Source organism: Lepisma saccharinum, chromosome 3 (genome assembly GCF_977018435.1).
Source record: "Lepisma saccharinum chromosome 3, izLepSacc3.1, whole genome shotgun sequence".
NCBI lineage: Eukaryota > Metazoa > Arthropoda > Insecta > Zygentoma > Lepismatidae > Lepisma > Lepisma saccharinum.
This window is the reverse complement of record NC_139231.1, coordinates 58,611,261-58,638,201: the sequence shown is the minus strand read 5'-3', so window position 1 is coordinate 58,638,201 and position 26,941 is coordinate 58,611,261. Positions and strand designations below refer to the sequence as shown.

At 37.4% G+C, this 26,941-nt stretch overlaps 1 protein-coding gene across 2 annotated transcripts in view; it reads left to right on the top strand.

Moving 5' to 3' along the window:
- The window catches only part of LOC145985068 (uncharacterized), a 70,079-nt gene that overhangs the window by 6,582 nt on the left and 36,556 nt on the right, over positions 1-26,941 (top strand). Inside the window, exons 3-8 of one of the 2 annotated variants that reach the window (XM_083118638.1) lie at positions 3,150-3,532; positions 6,781-6,930; positions 9,638-9,745; positions 11,662-11,786; positions 12,810-12,962; positions 20,574-20,732. In XM_083118638.1, coding sequence (XP_082974764.1) covers positions 3,150-3,532; positions 6,781-6,930; positions 9,638-9,745; positions 11,662-11,786; positions 12,810-12,962; positions 20,574-20,732 — 1,078 coding nt within the window. The remainder of the gene's footprint in view (positions 1-3,149; positions 3,533-6,780; positions 6,931-9,637; positions 9,746-11,661; positions 11,787-12,809; positions 12,963-20,573; positions 20,733-26,941) is intronic. The other variant, XM_083118639.1, reaches the window with a different exon arrangement.

Genomic DNA, 26,941 nt, shown 5'->3' with positions numbered 1-26,941 from the left:
TCTCGTTTGAACGCAGAAATACAAAACGCTCATTGTTTTTTAAAGTCAATTTTCTGCTATTTGTGTTAAACATGACGATGAAGATGAATAATAAACTGGAAAAATTAATGATGGGACAAACACAATGACACACCATTGCCTCACCATGGTGTTCAAACCTAGGACCTCTTCTCCATCAATGTTGATTTGATTGATTGAGTTGGTGTTTTAAGTCCACTTTGTGCACAGTAAGGCTAATCGGGACTGGACCTACAGTTTAAATTGGGATCCGAACCACAATATGCCTCCACCGGGAATCGAACCCGGAACCCCTTGATTACAAGGTGACGAGGCTACCACTGCGCCATCGGGGAGGCACTCTATCTATCAATGTTGAAAAGATTTCCATTGCAAAAGACGAAAATTAATAATAGTACCCGCACTTAATTTTCTGGCTACACAAAAAAAAAAATATTTCCTCTGGTTACACACACAAAAAAAAACTGGTTACACAAAAATTTAATACAGTTCGTGTGTACTTCAAGAACTTAACGTGTAACCTATCTGGCCATGACCGAGCATCTTTTGAAAGGAAAAGAAATATTTTTGCTCATATCACTAAAACAGAGAGAAAATCGAGATTTAAATGATTTCTCTTCTACTTTTAATGAAGTGCAAGTGGTGCGGGACGCAAAATTTTTGGTTGGGAAGGAAACAGGACGGGGTATTTTTAAAGTCCTGACGTTCAAAATGGGAAAAATAATGTTATTTCCCGACTAAATTGGGATATTATAGGAGCAGAAAATATTCAACAATACCCGATACTAAAATAATAATAATAATTATACACACAATTTCACCCTCGGGTGATGATTTATTTTGCATTTCTGGAATAAAAACTGCTAATTTCAATAAATTTCGGACATTTAGTACAAAAAAAAATGCAGGGAATAAACTACTTTTAAACTATCATTTTTTCCGAAGTCTGGATCGGAATGTGTTTTTTTTTCGTTCCGTTGTCATTGCTGCGCAGTCTACTCCTGCTAATGGTCTTCCAATTTTCACGCCTGACAGCTTCAATGCATTAATTTGGCGCCTAGATCTCGAGGAAATGGATGATGAGAGATCCATGAAAGATCATTTAGCCCTGATCGTAGTTTACATCCTCCTTGTACACACTCATTCGTTCCTTTCATACATGACACAATCTCAGCTCCCTTTAGCGGCATGTTGTGAGCCTACGAACCGGAAGTTGTTGTGCTACAAGTATGGCGTCCGCGCGAAGGCACTTCCTTCCGGTGGATAGCCCCTATACTTCCATATTTTTACCATTTTTGATATTTTCAAATCTTTGTGCATAAAACTTTCAGGAGCCTTGTGATTGATTGATTTAGTTTATTTTACTACTTTGCGTTTTGTGCCTCTTGGCTAATTTGCGAAGATGGGGATGAGTTATGAAATTGATGAATTGACATTCACAAACAACCAAGCCCGAGCAGGATTTGAACCCGGGACCCTTGGCGTCACAGCATGATGTGCTAACCACTTGGCTACAGGGTCCGGCAGGAGCATTGTGACATTACTTGCACTGTAAATTGACAATAAACTTATCGAATGCATGGGTAGGGGAGATGGGCAAAGAAAGACATGTCAGACTGACCATAGTTAGAAAACTTGACAGACTGCAATGGTATTACATGTGAGTGGAATTGAACAATGTGTTTCAAGATGGTGAATGAAAAACTGATTTTCCTCATGGTGCACGCATGCTCTATACCATGTTCTCTTTTCCCCCAAAACTGTATAGAATGCATTTTCGGAGTATAAGGAACTACACTCAGTCATTGTAAATCATTCATTTGTCCACAATTTTGCAGTAACATTTTTAAAATTATATTTCATAGTTTAGGAGGGGAGTGGTGATAAAATTGCAAAAATACATTTTGTCATAAATGTAAAGCTTTTGAGTTGCAATTTTTAGAGTTACAAGATAACTTAAAGGAATGTATTTGAGAAACGTGTGTCACCATGTTTAAAGATGGTGGACGACAGACTGATTTAACATGCCTTGCGAGAGTTTTAAGTTATGCTAATATTTGAGGTTAGATTTTCGTAGATTAAGAAGACCAAGTCTCCGCTAGGTTAGGACATTACTTGAGCTTGAAGTTTTTAATAAAAGCTCTATTATATAGTGTGTGGTTTAGGAAGGGTGGGGGAAAGTCGACATTTTGAGACCATGATGTGTGTAGCAAATTTAGAGTTTTTAAGCTGAAATTCATGTTGCAACTAGATACACCCAGGAAATCAGGAAATGATTTTATTTTGTGTTTGTTGAAAGTATTTGAAGATGGTGGATGAAAAATTGATTTTTCATATTCTGAGGTAGCTCCAAATTCTGATGCCACTTTCAAATATTTGCCTAACCTACAATTTTGGACACTAAGAAAAAAGACTTGAATATTTTAGGGCATTTCTTAAGTATGGCTTGACAATTAATTTTCTTTTAAATATTGTACATATGTATGTTGGGATCCAAATTGGGGTCACTAATGTTTTGTCCATGGGCACTGTTAGATTCATAGCAACCAGACATTTTGGAGGATGGATACGGTTTTCTATTTGAATGAAATCAGCCAAGACAATTAAATAGTCAGTCTTATAATTTTGGCATGGTTAATACATGGAGGAGATATTTAAGATTGAAACATCCACAAAAATAATGGGAAAACACAACTGTGATATGAATAAACTGTATTGAAGCAGATTTAAAAGTGTGCGTACAGCTATAGTGTGTTGTATAGTAGGTAAAATCTAAAGAAAAAAATATGAAAACCTAAAAAAATTTAATTTAGGCACATAAACCTAAAATGGGTTCTAACAAGCAAAATAGGTTATTTTAGGCACTATAAAACTTCGTCAATAAAACTTCGTCAGTCATTTCGTTTTTTAATGAAATGCTGATATAACTTGTTATTTCTTATTTACCTGCAAAGCAAAAAATAGGTTAAAAACCTAAAATCCGAGGTCTAGTCATGACCATCAAGTGTGTGCAGCAGCTTATAACAAACCAGTTCTTATTGGTTGGGTGTCCCAGTACTTGCCTAAAAATTTCATCCCAAATGGTCAGCTTTTTTTATGTGTAATCGTAAGTTTTCTTCTATTATTCACAGATTATGATAATGACGAAGTGTTCAATTCAGGTTGTGCTACGGATAGTGAAGAATACATTTTGTCAATAAACCAGGACATTTTCCCGGCCTGCAAGATAGAAGAAATCGACCAGCCTCTTACCTCTGACCTGACCTCGGAAGATGTCATCACATTTTCCATTTCAAACAGTCAGAATGATTCCATGGAATTTGTGGCAGAAGATGGAAGCGACATGGAAGAAGATGTGGATATTATGGAGCCTGATGAATTAGGAGAAATCCCAAATGCAGACAAACTCTGCAGGATTTGTGCGAGTCAGTCGGATAAGTTTGTGTGTATATTTAAGGAAGATGGTGCAGAGCAGAAAGTGGAAGAGAAGATTCACAAATATCTTCCTATTAAGGTAAGTCGTAAGTACTGATTTCATACATCAGCAGGAAATACAAAATCATAGGAGCAAGTCAATTCCAGTTTGAATGAGTACCAAAATTGTAACAACTCAAAGTAGGTTGTAGGTTGGTACCTTGTTTCTTATGTGAATAATATAACTGATCTACAATCCGTGACAAAAAAATTTATCCCTCGGTTTACGTGCTTGTAAAATTGTACTCCGTAGGAGGAACGAAGTCAAATATACCTCATTGGAAAGCTTCAAGTATCTACTTTTTAATAAGCATTATCTGAAAATTTTTCTTAACTTTGTTTCCTTGCTATAATGAAAAATTCACTGAAAAGTGTAGTTTTTCCTTCCAATTTTCACGAACTGGGAACTTAACACCATACAATTCATAATCCACTGTACATGTAATCTTGAGATTTTGTGTACTTGAAGTTTGATTATTTTAGCACCTCTGTAGAATAAATCAAATGCCTATTTTTTACTAGATACTTCAAAAATTGACATTTTAGGGAAACATGCAGACTCAAAATGCATAATAACAAATTCAATGAAATTGCAAAAAACTCTTGATATAACGCATTTGGTCAAATTCCAGAAGTTTGGCATGTGTATATCAAATATGGTTCCAGATATTAATTATTCTTTCGCACTCCTAATATGGTAAATGGGTGCATGACGTAGATCCGGTCATGACGGTAGATCTGGAAAGTATTGAGCCATCTATCTCCCTAAGCCATTTGTTCTTGATGACCAGCCTCAGCTGTTTACAAAATAAATCATCATAGTCAGTACTGACTATTATTGTACAACAATTCCCCATCTATGATATGGAGGTGGTAAGGTAATGCAAAGTTACCCCTGCATATTGTAACATGCCATGAAGGAATATGGGTAGGAGGAGGGGGTGTTGAGGTAAGTCTCCACACAATCAAAATCTCACTAATTTGTGGAGGTGATGTGATCACAGGGTGGCTACTCACCGGGATTTCCTTGAATTTCTGGAATTATACGTGAATTTTTGGCTCGCATGAATAATTTCTCCATAGACGTGAAAAATTGCAACTTTTATTAATCCAAATCCAATTGACTTTATACACATTTATAAATGCCCTGAGGCAAGTATGTCACAGTTTAGCTTTTATTTTTATCAAGGAAGGAAAAGAAAACTGCATGGAAAACGAAACAGAATTCTCTCAATCTGTTTACTTTGTCAGTGTACTTTGTACTTGAATCTATCTGACAGACGGAAGTTTATTGAAAGATAAAATATCTTGAATTTGATTAGGTAAACTTGAGTTTGAAATTCTTATACAGTTAACAATTTTCCGTAGATTAGTATATCCTGTAACTTTTGTGACTTGTTTTTAGATGTATTTCAGTCTGAGTATGTAAAATGGAAAGTGTTAACTCCGCACCTTAAATTAAATATTTTAAATACATATACCGTTTAATTGAATTGAATCAGAAATTTTGGATACATTGGAATCACAAAGACCCTTTATATTGTTAATTTTCTGTATTCGTGTATGGGGGTGGGGGGTGAGAGGTGGTAATACATAAGGCTGAAATAGAGAAAACAGCTTGTAGCCTTGAATTTTTGGAAACTTTGACTTGAAAATCGGAATTTTATCACGGTCCTAGATTGGTGGCCACCGTTGATCAGCATCATACTCTGGCTACCTTTTTAACCATCGTGCAACTGAAGATTCTTGGTTCAGGTTCCTGTACATGTCTGTTCTTTTCTGAGTATCTTTCATAACATCATTATTATTCATCCTCATCAATGCTATTGTCCTACAGAGCCAGAAAAGTGATGTGGACAAGTAAAATATAAATACAAATTCATTTTGGGTAGATACTGTTTTAATGTAATGTAGTTTTACACAATATTTCAATGTTGATGATGATACTTATCTGAAACCCATGAAGTAGTTTTGTACAGTCACTTACTGACATTTCTGGGTGTTAACAGTGCTATCGTATCACGCAGGCATGAGTCGAACCTAGGACCCGGGCATCATAAAAAAGTAAGCTAATCATGTTATAAAAAGAGGTCCCGCTGAAGCATTGGAAAAGAGCTTCTTAAAAGCTAATCACTCCAACATTAGGCTGGCACAATATGAAAATCAGCATTTTTCATCAGAATCGCCGTTGCCAAAGGATGCGCTCAGGCAATGGATTTACCGATCACATGTTCAAATTCCGAATAAAGAGTCCGCGTGAGAAAATCTTGTTCTTATTTGCCTCTTAGTTGCTTTTAGATCTACACCGAATATAGTAATTGCTAGTGAGATCCAGAGTTGCACTTCATTACTTTCTGTTGTACATCGAAGTTAAGTCGTCGTAACTGAGCTGCTAAATAATCTAAGTCAAAGGAAAAGGAGAGAATTACATTTAATAAGTGATAATTTAGAAATCGGAATTACATTAGGGCAGTTTTGGGAGAAACCGAGTACGCTCAGGGTCCAGAACTTCCAACGGCGCTACAGGTAAATGAACATTCCTAAGTCTTTCCTCACCCCGCCTGTTCAGTCAAGTGAAGTGTTACATTGAAAATGTGTGTGTTCTTATTTCATGGGGCTAGCCCCCTAGCTGTTTGAGTGTTGATGTTGCTCTTCAGAGCTGTATCCTCCCCCCCCCCCATTTCTCTTACAATGCACCTATCGCTGCGAATAAGCTTTGAATATCTGGCTTTCACATAGCCTATCTACGATCCCCTAAAGCTAAACAACCGGGTGTTTAGACACTGTTGACTTTTAGTGAGATCATTCCAATATGGAAGTGGCCATGAGTGTACATGTTTTCTACTTATTTTCCCCTTTTGCATTTAGATCTCTTCACTTGAGCAACACACATGTTCCAGAGTCGACAGTAATATCTGTCAAAAATAAAACACGCAAGTGTTCATATATTACACACATGTTTGTTTCATGATGGCACAGAACATTAGCTATGCATTATTATATAATTTTTTACAAAAAAATACTTTTAATAATGTTGACTTGTCAAGCTTGTCTTACAGTGTGAATGGACAAGAAACAGATTATGCAACACTGTAAACTTTAAATAATTGCCATGTATTGGTAAGAAATATGTATATCAACAACCATAATACTAATTCTATGTTTAAGGTTAACTGAATCTAAAATTAGGCTTTGTCTCACAATAGCCATGCTGTGCTTAATATTGAGATAAATTAATTGTTGCGATTATTTCAGGTTGAGATAAATTAATTGTTGCGATTATTTCAGGTGGCTCCGCATGACAGGCTCCCACTGCAGGTGTGCTCTTCGTGTCTTGCAAAGCTGAATATTTGCCATGAACTTGTGACATGCTGTGTTGAGAGTGACAAAAAACTCCGGACACTGTGTAGGACTAAATCTGTTTCCTACAATGGAGAGGTAGGTGTCTCTTCAGATATCACTTTTAGTTGATAACTCAGATATTTGAGTTCAGTTGACTCAAGAAAAGGCAGTATTTCATGCCACGTGTCATCAACATATTACAGCGAGATAAAATTGCAGTGTGCATCTTGTTTAGTCTTCCACATTTTTTATCCAATCCCTGCTAAAAAGGATAGTGTCATTCTGGTCAAGATTTCATAAGAGAAGAATATATACCCAGAATATGGCAAAATATAGCACATAGCATATAGTTACAGAGAAACAAACCACAACCCCACTTTAGGAAATATCTCAGCCTGTTACTAAAGAAGGAAACTATCCTTCAACAATATATATGACAGAAAAAAATCATGGTATAACTTGCTTGAAATTTCATTCTGCAATTGCAGTTTTTTTTATTTATGTTATTGTGCTGTAATTAAAATATATACAGTATTTCTCATATTCACATTTTTATTAAACACTCAAGCTTTTAAAATATACCACACTAGTGTGCTGCATGGGACTACTTTCGCTCACTCAAACTCGTTCGAGTCTCCCATGCTCGTGCGTGCTATGCTAGAGCGTGCCACACTCATAGTGGAATGATTGACACGTACCGTATTTCAGAACCTAATAAGCTGCATTGTCAATGTAAAAGCCATACGTGGAAGGAAACCACTCTATGCAATTACAATTCTAAAACATAATTCCGTATATTGTTATGTAAGACTCAAATACAATATTATGAAAGTATGCAATATCTACAGATTGAAACATTAAATGTATACACATGCTGACAGACCTAAGCAATTACAACTACCATATCACAGTGCAACAAGTACGTGTACATCATTGTTCACTTACCGAAAATGATAATCATCATCTGCGAAATGAAAAAATGCAGTTCTTACATGCAATCGAACATCATTTTAATGTGACAATAATAGTAGAAACCTAAAATGTCAGCTTAGGTAGTTTCTGCCCATAATCATAATTTTCACATATCTTGGTAAGGTATACAAAACTGCATTTTAACATGGAGATGATGACTATGTTCACTTAAGTTTCAATTTCACTGCGTCTTTTACTTCACGATCCATATTTGAGGTCCCACTATGATAGACAAATGATGGAAATGTGTGTACTAATAGGGTTCAAGAGCTTGAGTGTATTCCGCTCGTTCGAGCATTTTTCGCTAGAGCGGAAGACCTATCAATTTTGTATGATATGTAGTGTTGCCTGTGCAAACTATTTGCCACTCGAGCAAAAAATGCTCACTGCAGCACTAATACACACCATATGATTATACAGTGCAACCCCAATTTTACCTTCCAAGATTTTAAATTTTCCCAGATTTTACGAAAAATGTAAATTGAGGTTCAACTTTTGATTTAAAGTAAAATAAAAGTGGTGTTTTCAGGTTTTTCAATAATCAAATGCTTAAAAGTATTAAATTCAAAGTTGAATTTCTTTCTTCTTGCAAACCATATCTTGAAGCACAGACCCCAATTTGTAGTCCAGGGGGTTGATGTCTGGACTGCCAGATGGCCAATCTGAGAGAAAATGAAGTTGGGCCCATTGTCTCAAACCACTCCTGGGTTGTTGAAGCTTTATGAGCTGGTGCAGAATCCTGCTGAAAGCTTCACTCCTGACCATGAAAGGGAGTGCAGTGGTGCAAGCATAACTCACCCCCACCCACCATTATTGAAGCAGAATGGTGACCCTTCTGCACCCTTGGAGCCTTCGCACTAGCTTCTCATAAACTCATGGCATACACCCTGTTATTTTGCATGTTGAAAGCATCTTAGCAGTAAAATTTGTAAGCTTTCAGTCCAAGGTCACTTTGTAACAGATGATACATGGACATTTTGAAAATGTTTACTTCAAAAGTTATCACTGATTGTATCCATACAGGATTTCTGTGCATAGGAGTCACCACTGATTTCTAGGGGTGTGCGGGATCCAAAAAAGTCAGGATCGGGAAAAAAATTTCCCATCCCGGTCCCGACTTCGGGAAATGACTTTCCGTCAGTCAGGAAATACCAAATGGTCATTTTAAAAAGTCGTTAATTCTTGACATTTTTTGCATTGTAAATATCTGAAACTTATCGGAAATTGTTAATTTTTGTACCAGAAATGCAAAAATAATCACATAAGGTGAAAATGATGTGTAGAATTCGAGATTTCCAGAGCTTCGGGAAATTTGGAACACCCATCCTGAATGTTGAGATTTTAAAAATTTCCCATCCTGATTCTGTCCCGCACACCCCTACTGATTTCACCAGTTGGACAGTCCTCATGGTTCACGGCTGTCTCTGCCTGGCCTAGTCGTTCACTGTTCCAGTGTCAGTGAAACTTCATATAGTACGATACACGAACCTCTTGGAGATTCGAAGCTTCTGGAGAGTTTTGAAAATTTCACCCACTGGCTTCTCTAGCTTATGGAGTACCATAACAGCCACATGGTTTTCATAATCATTCCATCATGGAAGCTAAACACAAATGTTTTATCACTGCCGTAGCTCAACAAGCAATGACTCACATGCTCATTCTCACTGGTGAGGGTGAGTTGTTGACTTTGAACACTAGTTGTGGAAGCATCTTCCAAAGCTGTGACAGTATTTATTGTAATACTGGGTATATTCAGCAGTGAAACGGTTAAGGAAATGAATTTGTTACATACAATGTTAGAATGTAATTAATTTTAACATTTCCTTTGCAGGGAAGATTGGTGTATGATGAGGATCACAATGCCGAGTGTTTAGATATGAATGTCACTGAAGAGAGTGACGAAGATGCACGTCAAGAGGATGAAAGCACACATGAAGTTGTAAGTGAAGAATTTTAATTGTTTTTTTAGTTTTAACAAACTATTATGACGTTTCATAATTTTTTGCATTTTAAGTCCTTTGGCATCACACCCTGACTAATGTATAATGTGAGGTTCTTGTTCATGTAGGAAACCCTAGAAAAGTCTTTTTGTTTTTTGTTTTGTTAGCTTGTTTTTTTCAATCCACATCTGCGCAAAACCACTCTCGCCAACTGAGGAAACAGCAGGCGAAGTCGTTCGCTACACCTGCAAACTGGGACAAACACCGCGCCATCTATCGGCAATCATATTTACCTTCTTCGATTAGATACAACGCCGCTACGGCAAAGGTCCTTTTCATTTGGGCATACCTTATACTTCCATAGACATTTTTAAAATTCATCTCAGAAACAAGAAAAACAAATTAAGTGGCAGTACATGAGAAATCAAATACAGGAAATGGAAACTGATAGAGACATTGAGACAAAATAGCCAAAGTATAGCAATAACGTTTTTTGATTCAAACCACCAAGGAGGAGCTGGATGGATGTTAAACACATGGTAAAGAACATAAACTGGTGGCATGCATTCATCAAGGCCATATACTTTTCAAGAGACTTGAAGAGACAGTAAGTAAGTAGGTAAGTCTTAACTCACTCAGTAGTAGTAGAACAAGAAACATTAAAAAGTGTAAGATTGAAAGAGTCTTGCCTCTTAGATTGTGCCAAAGTTTCATTTCACCCAGGCAGGTAGCTCCTTGCCGATCGACACCAAAATTTAAGAGGCAGCTGCCACTATAATCTTTCAGCATGAATTAAACACTGGCAGTGGGCAGGAGGATCGTATTTGGATTCTGGTCCTGCAGCTGCTAATAACCATCTGTTGCCACACGGTGCAGTAGACAAATTACAAGCAGCTCACAAAGTGCCTGGGTGCCGGCCCCTGTGGCAGAGTGGTTGGCACATCGTGCTACGATGCCAGGGGTCCCGGGTTCATATCCTGGCTGGGCATGGATGTTTGTGAGTGTCCATTCATCAATTTCATCATGTCATCCCCATCTTCGCAAATTAGCCAAAAGTAGCACAAGAAGTGAAGTAAAATAAAGCAAATCAATCAACAAAGTGCCTGTGGCAAAACAGTTCAAACTGGCTACTCGTCAAGTGCATCAAATATTTATTAACAACAATGCTAGTTAATTATGGCCTAATTACTTTACTTACAGGTCTCATTATATCAGTCTTAATTGCTGAAACTTGTCTTCTGATTTCTTACTATATGTTCAACCAAACAGTTTCTGTTTGTACTTGCAGGAAATTACATTCTGCAAAAGTATGCCATTACAATAGGCATCAATACCTTCAGAACACTCTGATAGGTACAAAGTCTTATAATGTTAGCCCAGAATTCATAAGGGATTTTCCCTTCATGACCTGGATATGTGATTTTTTTTTTATTACGAAGTTTTGTATTATGAACAATCTCTAATATTAATAAAAATGATAAAAAATTATGATCACATTTTTAGTTGTGGGAGTTGTGGAACATACGTATTAATTTTTAAAATCATATATTTAATAATTAACAGTATATTTCTCATGAACCATCTCAACAAGTTCATAACAATTCTTCAAGCATTTGCAGCCCCCTACCCTTTGAGAGGCCATGGGTGCCTCCTTAGGCTCCAGGAGCACAAGTTAAGAATGTCTGTTGTAAGGATGTAGGCAAATTTCATAGTCACCATAACCTGGCAGTTTTCCTCAGTTGAATGCCACCATGGTTCCTTCATTGAAGGTTACAATTTTTTTTTGTTCCACTTTCCTTCCATCTTACATCCTCTGATTTCCCTGCCAAGCAACAAAGATTGGCTTAAGATATTACAGAGAAATTCTTCAGCATGGGGACATGAAAGTTAAAATGCTGTTTTCCACTGTTTTCAGGTGTTGAGGAGGTCACAGAGGCACAGAGGTCAATTGGCAAAACATGAAAAGAAACAAAGCAGGAAGCCACAAAGCAAGATCACTGTCTCGGATATAGGAAGGAAGGCGCAGCCAGAGTCCAATAAGTAGGTACAATTGTAAGAAAAATTTATGCCACCCTTTTAGAGTACCAATTAAGATTATTAATCAAATGCAATCATATTTTTAATTTAAGCAAATTCCCAAAGCTTTGAATGGGCTATTTCAATTCACATTAATTTTACAAGGGTGGGAAATGGTCAGTAATGTCAGTTTTTTTTATCTTGTCTGTATTTTTTTTAAGTAATATACTGGAATAAAGAATTTACTTATCCGTAAAATGGATCTCTCGAAGTTCTATTTATTTCTGTAGCCATTGCCACCATCTACTCAGAAATGTGTTGCGTTACAGCTTGGTCTGTTTTCAGTCTGCATTGTTTTGCTGTGAACCAGTAAGTGCACTGATGGCAGCTGTCTGTTGTCAGGTACTTCTGGATTGTTGATGTTGAGTTCGGGTGGGAAATGCCTAATGGCATACGTTTCTTCAATCCTTGTGTCCGTCTTGAGTGTGACACCAAAATCAACAAAACTTTGATAATTATCAGTGATTATAATAACTTTGCAGCTAAGTACTTTATTGCTATCATGATTTTCATTCTGTGAAGGATGAATTCATAAATAAAGTCAGTATTTTATGAGTTTGTGACTACAATTTGTGATTTTCTTTTTTGTTTGTTTGCATTCTTGTGGTATACATACTGATTTCCCAGTGAGATGAAAGATTTTTTCAGTTTCATTAAGATATTATTTTTATTTTTCCTAGACTAGTAATAACTACTTTTGTAAGGAAATAAAGGAATGTGCTGGTATGCTGAGGGTACACTATCCCTTCTTAAAAGTGAAAATAATGTATGTGACAGATGTACACACTGTCTCCAGTACTACACATGGTTGCTACTAAGGTTTTTGGCTGATCGAGAAATGTAAACTTCAGATCCAATATTACCTTGAGTGGAGTATCATTTTATTTATAAGACTCTTTCTTCTTTATGATGCAATGCAGATAATATCTGGAGATAAATGGCAATATGTAATTATTAAATGCACTTGTGCAAATTATTTTCTTTCAGAAGTTTAAGCAGAGGTTGCAAAAGGAATATTAGGAACCACGAAAAGGGCAAAGAAATGATAGCTGATGGAAAAAATCAAAATAATGTGTCTTCTGTTTTCAATGAACCTATTATTTTGTTGATAGGACACGAAGTAGCTGTTTCCTTGTCAAGGCAGGTTATGACACAGAAGTTGTTAAACAGTAGTACATGGCATACTCTTTTGCAGCAAGTATCTCGAATGGGAGAAATCCATTCATTTGATAGCCTCATCAGTAAGATACTAATGCTTCCTATTGCTTATCATTAAGTTACATTAACTAAACATTTGGGAAAATATAGTAGGAGATAGTAAGAGTAGAAGTAGTTGCTAGATATTGATAGTGAAATTCAGAATCCTTAATTTCCAAGTGTTTTTTGTTATTATTTTTTTTTCATATACCGAGGGCATTTTCTCCTAGTTACAATAATCTAGGACTGCAATTACACCTGGCCTGCTTCAAAATATGTAGATGAAATTGAATATCAGCTATTTGCTATAGGCAGTGGATCCTTCATAGATGTGTGTGAAAGAAAATTGACTATTATAAACTCTGTGGAAACTGAAATATGAAAAGAAAATATCTGTGTTGACCAGTATTGTGCGAACAAAGGATTCGAACCAAGGACCCCTGGTATTGTAGCATGCTGCGCTAACCACACTGCTATGAGGGTCGGCCAATCAGAATATTTAAATTGGTTAAGAGATTTAGGATGACCAGATCTCCAGAAACAAAAAGCAAGACATCAAACACAAAAACTGCTTCCTTCCCCGACCTTCATTCTAGGTACACACACACATAACAGTAAAATTGTATATTTTACGCTCTTATGAACAGCTCAAAAGGAAAGGAAATTCTCTTATTGTTAAAAATTAACTAAATTTTACTTGCTTAGGAACCGAACAATAAATATATCACAAGTACATGAGAACCATACATTCAATAATACTCTATAAGACAATTAATTGCTCATCATGGCAAATAACTGTTTTTCAAAGCCAAATCATAAAATTCAGAATATGTGCAAAATTTCATTTTGTGATTATCAAGTGCCTAAATGTTTCTATATTTAATTTAGACTTGTTGGTTGTTCAAATTTTATTTATGGAAACTTTCCGAAAATGTGAAAAGAATATTCCTTGCATAGTCAGCAAGCATTTGGTCTCATTCAACAGCATGTTTTGCAGGAAATTGTTGATTGAAATGAAGTCTTCCACTTTTTTTGAATTGTATTGAAGACTACAGGACATGGCTTTAAAACACTGTCCTGTGAAAATCAGGATAGGTAGTCACCGTAGATATATCATCCAGATGAGTTCCACTCTGAAAGACAAGGAAGCCTATCTGCAATGAACCTGAAAACCACCAGAAAAGCTTGAAGATGTATTTATTTAAATAACTGTTGTTTAGTCACAAAATCAACTTTTGTTGTTCAATATTGGAGAAAATTTGATTAAAAATCTGTATTTTGCCTAGCTCGCAGGATATTCACGCTGGCTCTATAAATACGTTAGTGTGCTGTAGCTGGTAGCTAACTGACTATTGCCAGTTTCTATCAAGAGTCCATTTCTATGTACATTAAGTACAATATAAATATTTTAAAAAAAATACTATAAAAATGATTACTTACGATTTGTGAGTATATGTTTTATTGAAAGCTCAACGTTTCGAGATGCAACTGGTCTCTTCCTCAGGTGCACTTCTTAGCATTCGGAATTACTTCATGCCTACGTCAATTTACACAAAAGAACAAGGAATAAGGTGATAGTAAAAGATCATGGTTAAAAAAGGTATTTGTTAAAACTGTCCTTTGTGTGCATAAAAACTCACTTTCTCACATTGCCAAGCATGAACCTCAAACCTAAAAGCGACCATAAAAACATGTCTCCCATTACACGCTAAAACCACACCTCAAGCAACGTTGTCTACATGGTAACTGATTTAGCTTCTCTCTGAATGCTGGAAGTTGCCAGACTTCCACCCCTGACTGCTCTACCCTCTTCATTCCCCCTCCCCTACCGCTACACCATTTTAATCCATAATTTGTCTACATTTCCATCCTCCCTGTTCAATTTATTACTTCTATCTTTACAAATATATGCCGCTTCATACACATTTCTACCTATTGGTTTATTTTCAATTTTGAGCACCTCTCTTTTCCTGATTCCATGCCCTTCTTCAATTACATGATCAGATAGCCCCATTCTTGGAGCTCCCTCTCTAATATCTTTATCATGCTCTCTCCATCTAATCTTCATACTCCTTCCAGTTTGCCCTACATATTCCTTATTACATTCACATTTTATTTTATACACCCCTTTTTCATTTCCCCCCCTCTTCCTTCCCATCCTTTCCATCCTTTTTATATTCAGTAATGTTTTTTGATTGTTTTTGGTGCTCTCATTCCACATTTGATTCCATATTCCTTGGCCACCTTTTCTATTTTCTCCGAAGCTCCTTTGAAATACGGGATCCCTGTGTATTTATACTTTATCTTTTCCCATTCTCTTCCTCAACACTTTCCTCTCTTATCATATCATTACTCTTTTCTTTTTCCCCTCTGTCACAAATCCTATGAGCATCCCTTTGTAGTTTCCTCAAATCGATCTCCTTGTACCCGTTCTTTTGTCCCACATCCATGATACATTTCTCTTCCCTTAATTCTTCCCTGTGACTACATAGCCTTATTGCCCTTATGAAAAAGTTGAGAAACACACGTCACCTAGTACAGTTCGAAAGCGTCAAGAACAGAAGTACGCAAGTACACAGCATACAGTACAGATGGTTGGTGACTAGGTCACGTGGTTTCCACACTCGTTGATTTGTTTAAAATCACGGAGGTAGAAAGCGAGCAGCACAGGTAGATATACGTTATTGACCAGCAAGTTGTTGGTTATAGTTCTTCTAAAGTGTGGAAATGTATGTGTACGAGCATTTGAAAATGCTATGTGATTTCTATTGTGAAAAAACAAGTGTTTAAACGGCGAGGAAAACAACGAGTACTGAGTTTTATCTACTGGTCGTACTTGGCGCTGTAGTCGAAGTGCAATTCGAAAGACAGCACTTCCAGTCCACAACTTGAAGACCACACTCCAAGACCATACTCGGAGGTTGCTCACTTGAAGTACGGTCTTGCACCTTTCGGACACGGCGAAAGTTGAGAAACACATTATTCTTAGTTCTCGTTGCATGTTCCGATTTGTTATGAATATGCAGGTCACCTGCTAATGTTTTGTGGTATACCCCTGTCCTAATTTCCTTTCCGGTGTTTATAATCCGTAGGTAAAAAAAACTTAATTTCTCCCTTCTTTGTTTCTTCCTTAGTAAAACTAATCCTATCATCTTGTTCTCCTATAATCTCAAACATTCTTTTAAGGTTCTTCTCGTCCCCTATAATCAATGTATCATCTACATACCTCCCAAAGTATTTAATACCACCTCTTGTTTGTTCCAAGGCAGTTTTTTCGATATAATGCATGAAAATCCCGGATACAATTCCCGAGACAGGGTTCCTCATCGCTAATCCCTCCTTCTGCAAATATATATTGTCATTAAAACTAAAATAATTGTACCCTGAGCACAAGTGAAACCATCTTACGTATTCCCAGGCTACAATGACACTGACCCCTTTTTCCATTAACCATCTCATTAAGCAGTCTGCAGCTCTGTCTCTAGAGACACTGGGGTATAGGTTAATGACCTCAAAACTCATTATTCTATCTTCCTTAGTTATTTCGAGTTTTTTTATTTCCTTCTTCACCTCCCACAAATTCTTTATGCTATATTCTGTATTAAATTCAACTATAAACAGGATAGGTTTCTCAAAGAAAGTAGGAGGTTGGGTAAAATTCCGGGGTTCCTAAAATGGGGATATCGACCCTTAAGTGCTAAAGGGAATGAAACGAGAATGGGTTTGTAAATGAAAAAGAAAGGCACCACAAATATGTCGAAGCTGCTAAAAACATAGGATCATAATTCAAAACAAGTTAGCCAGGATTGGAAGGGATGCAAAAGGAAGCAAATACTCAAATGGGAGCTGGGGAGTAAAAAAAGTGAGAAATGAGGATAATGTGTTAAATCTAACAGATCTTGATCTCCCTACGGACTTAAAAAGAAATCATGAGTAAAGGGCAAAAATTCGCCATTAGGGAAGAAAAGATCATAAAGGAGGAATTTATAATAGCGGCCGAAGGGATAGGGGCTATGGTGGACAATGGTGATGATAGAAGGGAGGTAAAACAAAAAATACAGGACATCATCGAAAATCAGATTAGGAAGGAAATGGTTATGATTAAAGAAAGTAGAAAAGGAGGAAGGGAAGGGGAAAATATGCACAAGGAGTATAAGAGAAAGTTAAGTAATGTTAAAAAATGGGTTAAAGAAAATAACGTATTTCTGATAAGATCGGATAAGGAAAACAAAATGGTCGTTACGGACAAGAAGGAATATAAAAGAAAAATGGAGGAGTGTTTCGATGGTAATGATTATCAGGTGGTGGATCGAAACCCTATATGTAAAATTAAAAGGGAGGTCAAGAATGGGGTTTAAACTAGTATTACTTTGGCCCGAACCGAGAAAAAGAAATTAATTGAGAATTGCAAAAAAGAGTATACCAGTGGCCTTTGGAATTCCAAAAACCCACAAGGAGCACACCCATCTAAGACACATCATACCTATGTACTCACACCCAGGGTACCATTTAGCCAAAATGCTTTTGTCTAACATTAGAGAGGTTGGGGAAAATACAGAATATAGCATAAGGAATTTGTGGAACGTGAAGAAGGAAATAAAAAAAACACTTGAAATAACTAAGGAACATAGAATAATGGGTTTTGATGTTGTTAACCTATACCCCAGTGTCCCTAGGGACAGAGCTGCAGACTGCTTAATGAGATGGTTAATGGAAAAAGGGGTCAGTGTCATTGTAGCCTGGGAATACATAAGATTGTTTCACTTGTGCTTAGGGTACAATTATTTTAGTTTTAATGACAAGATCTATTTGCAGAAGAAGGGATTAGCTATGGGGAACCCTGTCTCGGGAATTGTATCCGGGATTTTCATGCATTATATTGAAAAAACTGCCTTGGAACAGACAAGGGGTGGTATTAAATACTTTGGGAGGTATGTAGATGATACATTGATTATAGGGGACGAGAAGAACCTTAAAAGAATGTTTGAGATTATAGGAGAACAAGATGATAGGATTAGTTTTACTAAGGAAGAAACAAAGAAGGGAGAAATTAAGTTTTTTTTACCTACGGATTATAAACACCGGAAAGGAAATTAGGACAGGGGTATACCACAAAACATTAGCAGGTGATGTGTATATTCATAACAAATCGGAACATGCAACGAGAACTAAGAATAATGTGTTTCTCAACTTTTTCATAAGGGCAATAAGGCTATGTAGTCACAGGGAAGAATTAAGGGAAGGAGAGAAATGTATCATGGATGTGGGACAAAAGAACGGGTACAAGGAGATCGATTTGAGGAAACTACAAAGGGATGCTCATAGGATTTGTGACAGAGGGGGAAAAAGAAAAGAGTAATGATATGATAAGAGAGGAAAGTGTTGAGGAAGAGAATGGGAAAAGATAAAGTATAAATACACAGGGATCCCGTATTTCAAAGGAGCTTCGGAGAAAATAGAAAAGGTGGCCAAGGAATATGGAATCAAATGTGGAATGAGAGCACCAAAAACAATCAAAAAACATTACTGAATATAAAATGGATGGAAAGGATGGGAAGGAAGAGGGGGGGAAATGAAAAAGGGGTGTATAAAATAAAATGTGAATGTAATAAGGAATATGTAGGGCAAACTGGAAGGAGTAAGAAGATTAGATGGGGAGAGCATGATAAAGATATTAGAGAGGGAGCTCCAAGAATGGGGCTATCTGATCATGTAATTGAAGAAGGGCATGGAATCAGGAAAAGAGAGGTGCTCAAAATTGAAAATAAACCAATAGGTAAAAAAAAAGGTAAAGTGCTCCCCTGTGCATAGCACCACGCCAAGAAATGTTTATGAAGCGGCATATATTTGTAAAGATAGAAGTAATAAATTGAACAGGGAGGATGGAAATGTAGACAAATTATGGATTAAAATGGTGTAGCGGTAGGGGAGGGGGAATGAAGAGGGTAGAGCAGTCAGGGGTGGAAGTCTGGCAACTTCCAGCATTCAGAGAGAAGCTAAATCAGTTACCATGTAGACAACGTTGCTTGAGGTGTGGTTTTAGCGTGTAATTGGAGACATGTTTTTATGGTTGCTTTTAGGTTTGAGGTTCATGCTTGGCAATGTGAGAAAGTGAGTTTTTATGCGCACAAAGGACAGTTTTAACAAATACCTTTTTTAACCATGATCTTTTACTATCACCTTATTCCTTGTTCTTTTGTGTATTGACGTAGGCATGAAGTAATTCCGATTGCCAAGAAGCGCACCTGAGGAAGAAACCAGTTGTGTCTCGAAACATTGTGTTTTCTATAAAACATATACTCACGAACCATAAGTAATCATTTTTATAGTATTTTTTAAGTACTTATATTGTATTGTAACGATGTGAGTAAGTCGCACATGCCCTTTTTTATAAAATGAGTACATTAATTAATATCTTTGTTGAATGTGCGAAACATGAAAGCTTCAGACAGAATTATCTTAGTTTTTCTTGTATGTACGCATTGCTTGCATTGTAGAATTATTTTCCTGTAGTTTACGGTTATTACAAGCATAAGAAAACATTTTTTTGTTGTCACGTTTCAGGAGAACACACGCTCCCTTCATCAGACATTTATTTTCATTTTGACTAAAGATACAGTTATAACAATGGTTAGATGTTTTTTAAACAAAAAGAATCCGTTATATAATGGATGTTCCCAATGTTACATTGTTGTAATATAGCAACCTAACTGTAAAAAGAAGCAGTCTGTTTTATTTCAGATATTTTTTTTTCTCATTATTTTTTCTTTAAAATTATGAATCCCAAATATCATCAGGTAATTCAAAGTCATCATTGTTTTCACAAAGTCTCTTGATGTTTTCTGTTACATTTACTTTTAAAGATGGTGGCTTACTCCATTTGTGAAAAAGAAAACTCCATACTGGATCTATGTTACCATTTTCATTATTTAATTTATTCCAGTGTTCTTCTGCAATGAACGAAGCTTCCCAGACATTCAACTCTGTGTTTCCCGTTAATCTTTTTAAAACCCTTCTCTTTTTAATCAAATGTTTCTCTTCGATGATATGAGTTGACAAACCTGTTCTTGGGTTTAGATTTATAATATCCAAATCGTGTTCGTGCCATCTTATTGCCATTTTCCTTGCTGTTTGTCCCACATAATCCTTTGAACATGAACAACTTATATTATATATTCCTGTGGTTTCCACATCTGGTAGAGAGTTTCTCATTTTGAATTCATTAAATGTACATTCCAAACTTCTTGGTGATCTAAAAACAATTTTGATAACAGACTGCTTCTTTTCACAGTTAGGTTGCTATATTACAACAATGTAACATTGACAACATCCATTATATAAGGGATTCTTTTTGTTTAAAATATGTCTAACCATTGTTATAACTGTATCTTTAGTCAAAATGAAAATAAATGTCTGATGAAGGGAGCGTGTGTTCTCCTGAAACGTCACAAAGAAAAACTGTTCTCTTATGCTTGTAATAACCGTAAACTACAGGAAAATAATTCAGAATTACCTTACTTCGGTTCTACAAAAAAGTACGTTGTTTCTTTTTAGGACTGTAAGCACAGCACTTGGAAGCAGGCCTTGTGAGCAAGGAGACCCAGTAGGAGAAAAGGATAAAGATGCTGAGGAAGTGCAGCAGAATTGCTCTCGTAGTTTAGCGACACCTCTTCTTGTAACAATACAGAACCAAGCAAATGACCCCAATTCAAGGTAAGCACAAGTCTGTAACTGAATTGTAATGTTATGTATTTAACTATTGCATGCTTGTCTCTCTCATTTTATTTACTGACAATTTATTGTAATAATTTATGTGACTTAATGTTGTTTCTTTTGTACTCTTGGGAATTTTACACAGTTTCAGCAATAACAATTCAATGTGAACTAATATACAATGGAACCTCGATTTTACGTTTCTCAGAGGAACAAGGTGTAATTTTTAAAATCCAGTAAAATGTAAAATCTGGAAACGTAATATCAGGGTTCCACTGTATCTAAACACTGCAATCAAGGACCCAAGTTTGATTCCTAATGGAGTCACGTTGCACAGTGTTTGGATCGCATTTTGAACTGTTAATCAATCACCAATAGTCCAGTCTGAGTGTAAAAACTGAACTCTCTGAAGGCTAGGGCCTGCGAAGCAGCTTTTTGTTAGGTGATGCATGGTCAGCATCGAGTCCCGTAGCTGCAATTTTGTATGATTGAAGGCCAGGTCCGTGTTTCAAGATGGGTCGGATGGGCCACTTGTTGAAAACCACACGGGCCCGGGGATCACAGTATGCCCCCTGCAAACTCCCGGACAAGCATCATCCCGGGCGGACGGTCGGGGAATGGGGGAACACTGCCAGGCACGCTGCAGCAAGCTGCGACCTCTACGCCTTCTGCCTAAAAATGGCGGCAAATCCCCAGGCCTGCCCGTGAGCCGTCGGGTTCCATCCGGGTCACCGGGGGTTCTCTGGACAAGCCGGAGAGTTCCACCCCAGGCCCTTCAGATGGATCCCAACGAGTCGCGTTGCCCTACCGGGCGCGGAATGAAGGGGGACCGTCCCGGATGCACCCTCACAGACGGGAGGTCCCTAAGGAAGGGGACAACCCCGCTCGGGGGCCGGAGACTTGGTCCTTAACCCTTGAATCACCTTCCCCCATCGACATCGACAGTGACATATTGTGAACATGTGTGGCATGGCACATCAGTGACAGTACAGGGAAAACCTGAGTTTTTTTTAAGACCACTTTATGCGTCAGAAGGCTAATTGGGAAAACCTACAGTTTAAAGTGGGATCCGAATCACTGTGTGCATTGTCTGTTTTTGCACCCAGGACCATTGGTGTCTAATTTATTGACATTACCACCATGGTATCGGGAAGGCACTAAAGGGAAAAACTGATCTTTCTTTATCAAGATATTTTGTATAAAAACAATGGAAGATGGTGGAGTGATTTTTTTTAAAGGTAAAAAAGGGGGGAACTAACCAGTTGTACAATGAATGTGTCATGAAGGTACGTAGAGGGTGGGGAGGTAGGGTCATAAAAAACTGGAAATAGACAGTTTCCTGTTGAGACAAAGTGAAGGTGACATCGTGCTATGTATTTCTACTTGTGCAGCTGCAAGTTTTCTAACACTCCATTGGTCATCAGAATGTTGCAAATGAGCTTGAAAAATGAATTAATTATCAAATTTTAAAATTTGAAATAAGATTTAAATGTGATAAAACATTGTGAATAAAGTTTTGACGCAGAACTGCTTACTACAGTTATTTTATTAACATACTAGCTGATTGCTCGGGTATTTATTTATCCCAATCTTCTATTAGACAGGAAAATAATGAATTCTTACTATAGTGTAAAATGAACTTGGAGTTGAACGGCATTGGGAGTGTCACTATTCATGTTAGCGACCCCGAAAACTATGGATTTCACACTAATATCGGCCATCTTCAATTATTTGTACATGCCACCCGCTTCCCACCCCCACCCCTAAGGGTGTGAGGGGTGTCTTGGAGTTGAACAGCATTGGGAGTGTCACTATTCATCTTACCGACTCCAAGAACTATGGATTCCATGCTAATATCGGTAGTTTTTGATTATTTTTACATGTCACACCTTCCCACCCCCACCCCTAGGGGTGCCAGAGGTGTCTTGGAGTTGAACGGCATTGGGAGTTTCACTATTCATCTTAGGGAGGCCAAAAACTATGGATTCGACACTAATATCTGTCGATTTTGATTATTTTTACATGTCACCCCCTTCCCACCCCCACCCCTAGGGGTGCCAGGGGTGTCTTACCCCCACAGTATTTCTTTCCAGATTGCAAGTTATACGTGTACCAAGTTTGGTTGAAATCGCTCCAGCCGTTCGAGAGTTATGCCGGCACAAACGCACATACATACATCCATTTTTATATATAGAGATTTTCCTATGGTGTGTGTTACTCACTATATAATATAATCAAAACTAAATTAGTATAAAATTGGAATTACTTATGTGATTGAGTATGAAGTTTAGGAAACAACGTTTCAGGGTACAACTGCCCCCTTCTTCAGGATCTTATTTTCTCTAGGCACTAATCATTATGCTGCATCACAAAGTGTTAATAAAGGATTAGGTTAGAGGTTTGGTTAGGAAACACTTGAAATAATCCCTGCCAACATTCTTGTCTAAAAACAACTAGTTAAAACCTCTGAAACGCGGGGTCTTATAAAATCGGTAAAACATGTTCTGTTGCTCAGCCAGCACTGGCTATCAACTCCAGATCGAGAAGTCGTGAAGGTTATTTCCCCTTCTTCGTTGTTCCACGTTCCCCTCCATTATGTCACCATTCCAACTTGAACTCCCGTTCCACCCCGGCCGCTCGGACAACTTCCGGAGTAACATGGAATCCCATCTTTCTGTCTTATTTCATTGTTCTGTCCCATTTTTTGAAAAGTTTTACCCATCCTTCCTCTAAGTTACCATCGTCTCTGTTTAGTTTTATATTTCTCCCAGTGCAAATGTTTGCAGTCTCTTAGGCATTTCTATTCAATTTTTGGTTTTCTTTTTTAATAACCTCTTTCTTTATGATTTTATGCCTGCGCATGATTATATGTTTGGATAATCCAGTTTTGGGGACTCCTTCTCTAATGTCGTCCTCGTGTTCCCCCATCTTATACGCATGCTTCTTCCAGTTGGTCTGATATACTCTTTGCCACATTCGCATTTAATTCTATATAGGCTTTTAGATTCCTTGGGGTTTCCTCTTCCTCCCTTTTTATATTCGGTGAAATGTTTCTCAATATTCCAGGGGGGGCCTTCATCCCACACCTAATCCTGTATTCTCTTACGGTGTTCTCATTTTTTTTCTGATACCCCTTTAACCCTTGAAGCCGGGAGTTAAATACCCATCAGCCGCTGCGAGAGGCAGTAATTTTAAATGTTCAACAGCAATTTTTGCATAATGTCACAAAATTGAACATATCTTAAAAACCATTTACTCAATTACAATAAAATTTTCAGGACTTGTAAACGAAACTTCACACTACACAAAAATGTATAAATAATGACATTTATACTATAATAACAAAAATAATAATCAAAATAAGAACTTACAAAGTACTTGTCTTGTGTTCTTGTTAGTTTAGAACTCCAACATTGTGTGTTGTGTCAAAAAAAAAAAAAAAAAAGGGATCATGAACATTATTGACTGCTTTTTGGGGACCGTACAATCCACAAAACACAAGTTTATTTGCTTTGAAAGAGTCGTCAACTTCTTTCCAGTTCCAGGTTACATTCGATGATGCAACATGTGAGGATGTAATGCCATCTAATTCGCTTTCACTATCACTGACACTATCTACTTCCTGTTCTGCATAGTTTACTTCACTTTCAATTGTAGTTAGAAATGAAGAAATTGAACCTTCACTGTCACATTCCTCTTAAAACGCACACATTTCGTCTGTTTCGATGCCCTTTACCTGCTGGTGCGACATCATTTCTCAGCTGTTTTTTTTACGTAATAAAGTGATGCAATCGCACATAATTTCATGTAAGGAAAGCCAACGGATGGCAGCACATTGCAGTCTACTCTTGAGTTACATGCATTTTCGTTCATGTGGGAAAACAACAGATGGCGGAATATTCATCATTTCGTCACTACTACACGGGACGTATACGTGTACATCGAACTGCCTCTAGAAGTACTATGAGGGTCCGTACACGTGTACGTCGAACCGGCTTGAAGAGTTAAAGTACGGAATCCCTACAAAACTAACTTTCTCCATACTTTTTTCTTTTTCCCCCTCCCTCGTTGTTTCCTTATTCTTATCTATGTTTGTCTCTGTTGATAATTTTCTGTGCATTCCTTAGTATTCATTTCATTTCGTAGTTTTAAAACCATTTTTCCTTCCTACTTCCATTATCCATTCTTCTTCCTTTTCTCTTTCCTCCTCTCCATTACATAATCTTCCTGCCCTAATGAAGAAATTAAGGAATATGTTTGTTTTAATCCTCCGTGGGTGATCCGATTTTTTATTAATGTACAGGTTCCCGGCTAACTGTTTATGGTATACCCCCATTCTTATTCACTAGGGAAAACCTTGTTAATGATAAGATTAATTTCTTAGATCTTAGCATCACAAAAACGGGTAAGAAAATAGGGAGCAGTTGTACCCTGAAACGTTGTTCTAAACTTCATATTCACTCACGTAAGTAATTCCAATTTTATACTAATTTAGTATTGATTATATTATTTTATTATTAGCATGGGTTTCTGTCACCATTTACACATGGTATAATGGAGCTTTGGCTCTTGTGGCTCCTTATTTCTTCTGGTTGGAGGTTTGATTTGCTCTAGCCAACATTTATACTCTTTGGGTCTTTTGCATTCTTGATCTCCGTCATAGTGATGATGTTCCCAGCATCACATTATGGTTGCCAATGCCCCTCTCCCAAGCTTGCCTCCAAGTAGTTAAAACTACGGCTGAACTGATACAACTTTCTCCCGTTATCGATTCCAATACTCTTACAGATTCCCATACTTGAAAATTGTAATAACTAAAAGTAGTTCAGAATATTTATAATTTTTGTATGTAAGTTTTCCATTGGAGCCATCTGCCAGAGTTTTGCTGCAAAATACTTACAACTTTGAGAAAAAAAAGGTAAAAGGTAAAGTGTTCCCCTGTGCATAGCACCACGCCATGAAGGCGTATAGGGGGTGTAGGGGTAACGCCCCACACTTTCTTGATCCGGTCGTGAGTGGGGGTGATGTGATCAGCATCACGCCCCTGACCGCCTTTACCCCCCAGGGTTTCCCCCAGGTACCCATGTTATTCGACGCTGGGTGCGCGCCGGGGCCACTTCCACCGTTAGAAAAGTTCCCGGATTTGAGCCGGCCGGGGATCGAACCCGGGACCTTGAGCATGGTAGTCAGACGCGTTACCGACTGAGCCACCGCAGCCACATAACTTTGAGATAATCATTTAATTGTAAAATGCATTTCTCCCTACATAATGGTTGCAAAAAATGATGAAAATTCTGCATTTTGCTTAATTTCCCGAATATTTTAAGTGTGCAAAAGAATCATGCGTCATTTTTGCAGACTCTGCAAGAGAGAGGTCAAGGTCGTAGTTTTTACGTTATAACTTTTCTATTTTTGGCTAGAATTTCGATTTTATTTTTTTATATTGTTCCTAACACATGTATTTAATGCGCTGAAGGAAACCTTTGTTTTTTTTTAGCACAAGTGGCAACAGGGGTTACCCAGCATTGTCTAAAAATAGAATTTCAAGCAGCTGCAAGAATTGGCGCTCATTTGTCACTACGTTCTAGCTTTTCGTCCGTGAATGTTGTGCGTAGGTGTTGTTTTGTGCCCAAGTGCGAGGACATTTTTTGGGTGAAGTGACAATTTTTTAAAATAATTTTTGGGGGTTTTCTTCCTTCCCCCTCCATATATACACCAAATTTGCATAAATTTTGCATTTTCTGCATTTTGACATTTTTTTCGGGGTTGGGGGAAACCATTTTTTTTAAGGAAAGTATTTTTGAGGGGATTTCCCCCCTTTCCCCTTCCACATGTACGCCGAATGTGCATAAATTATATATCGTCTGAATCTGTGATTCATTCTGCGTACAACGGTATATCTTTCATATCTCTAGGGCATTTAGTTTCTGAGCTATAGTCATTTCAAGGTACCGCTGCATTTTGAAGCTTGAATCAGTGGCCATTCCTTTTGGGGGTACAACTCAAGTTACATTGGTCATACGACAATGATGCAAATATTTTTCTGTTTCTTACATGCCAGCGATAATTTCTATGTGCATTTTGAACTTTTCATATCCTTTTTTTCGGGGGGCGGGTGGAGTGGGGGGGCGAAACCCCATTTTTTAAAGAAAAAGTATTTTCAGGGGATTTCCTCCCTTTCCCCCTCCATATATACGCCGAATGTGCAT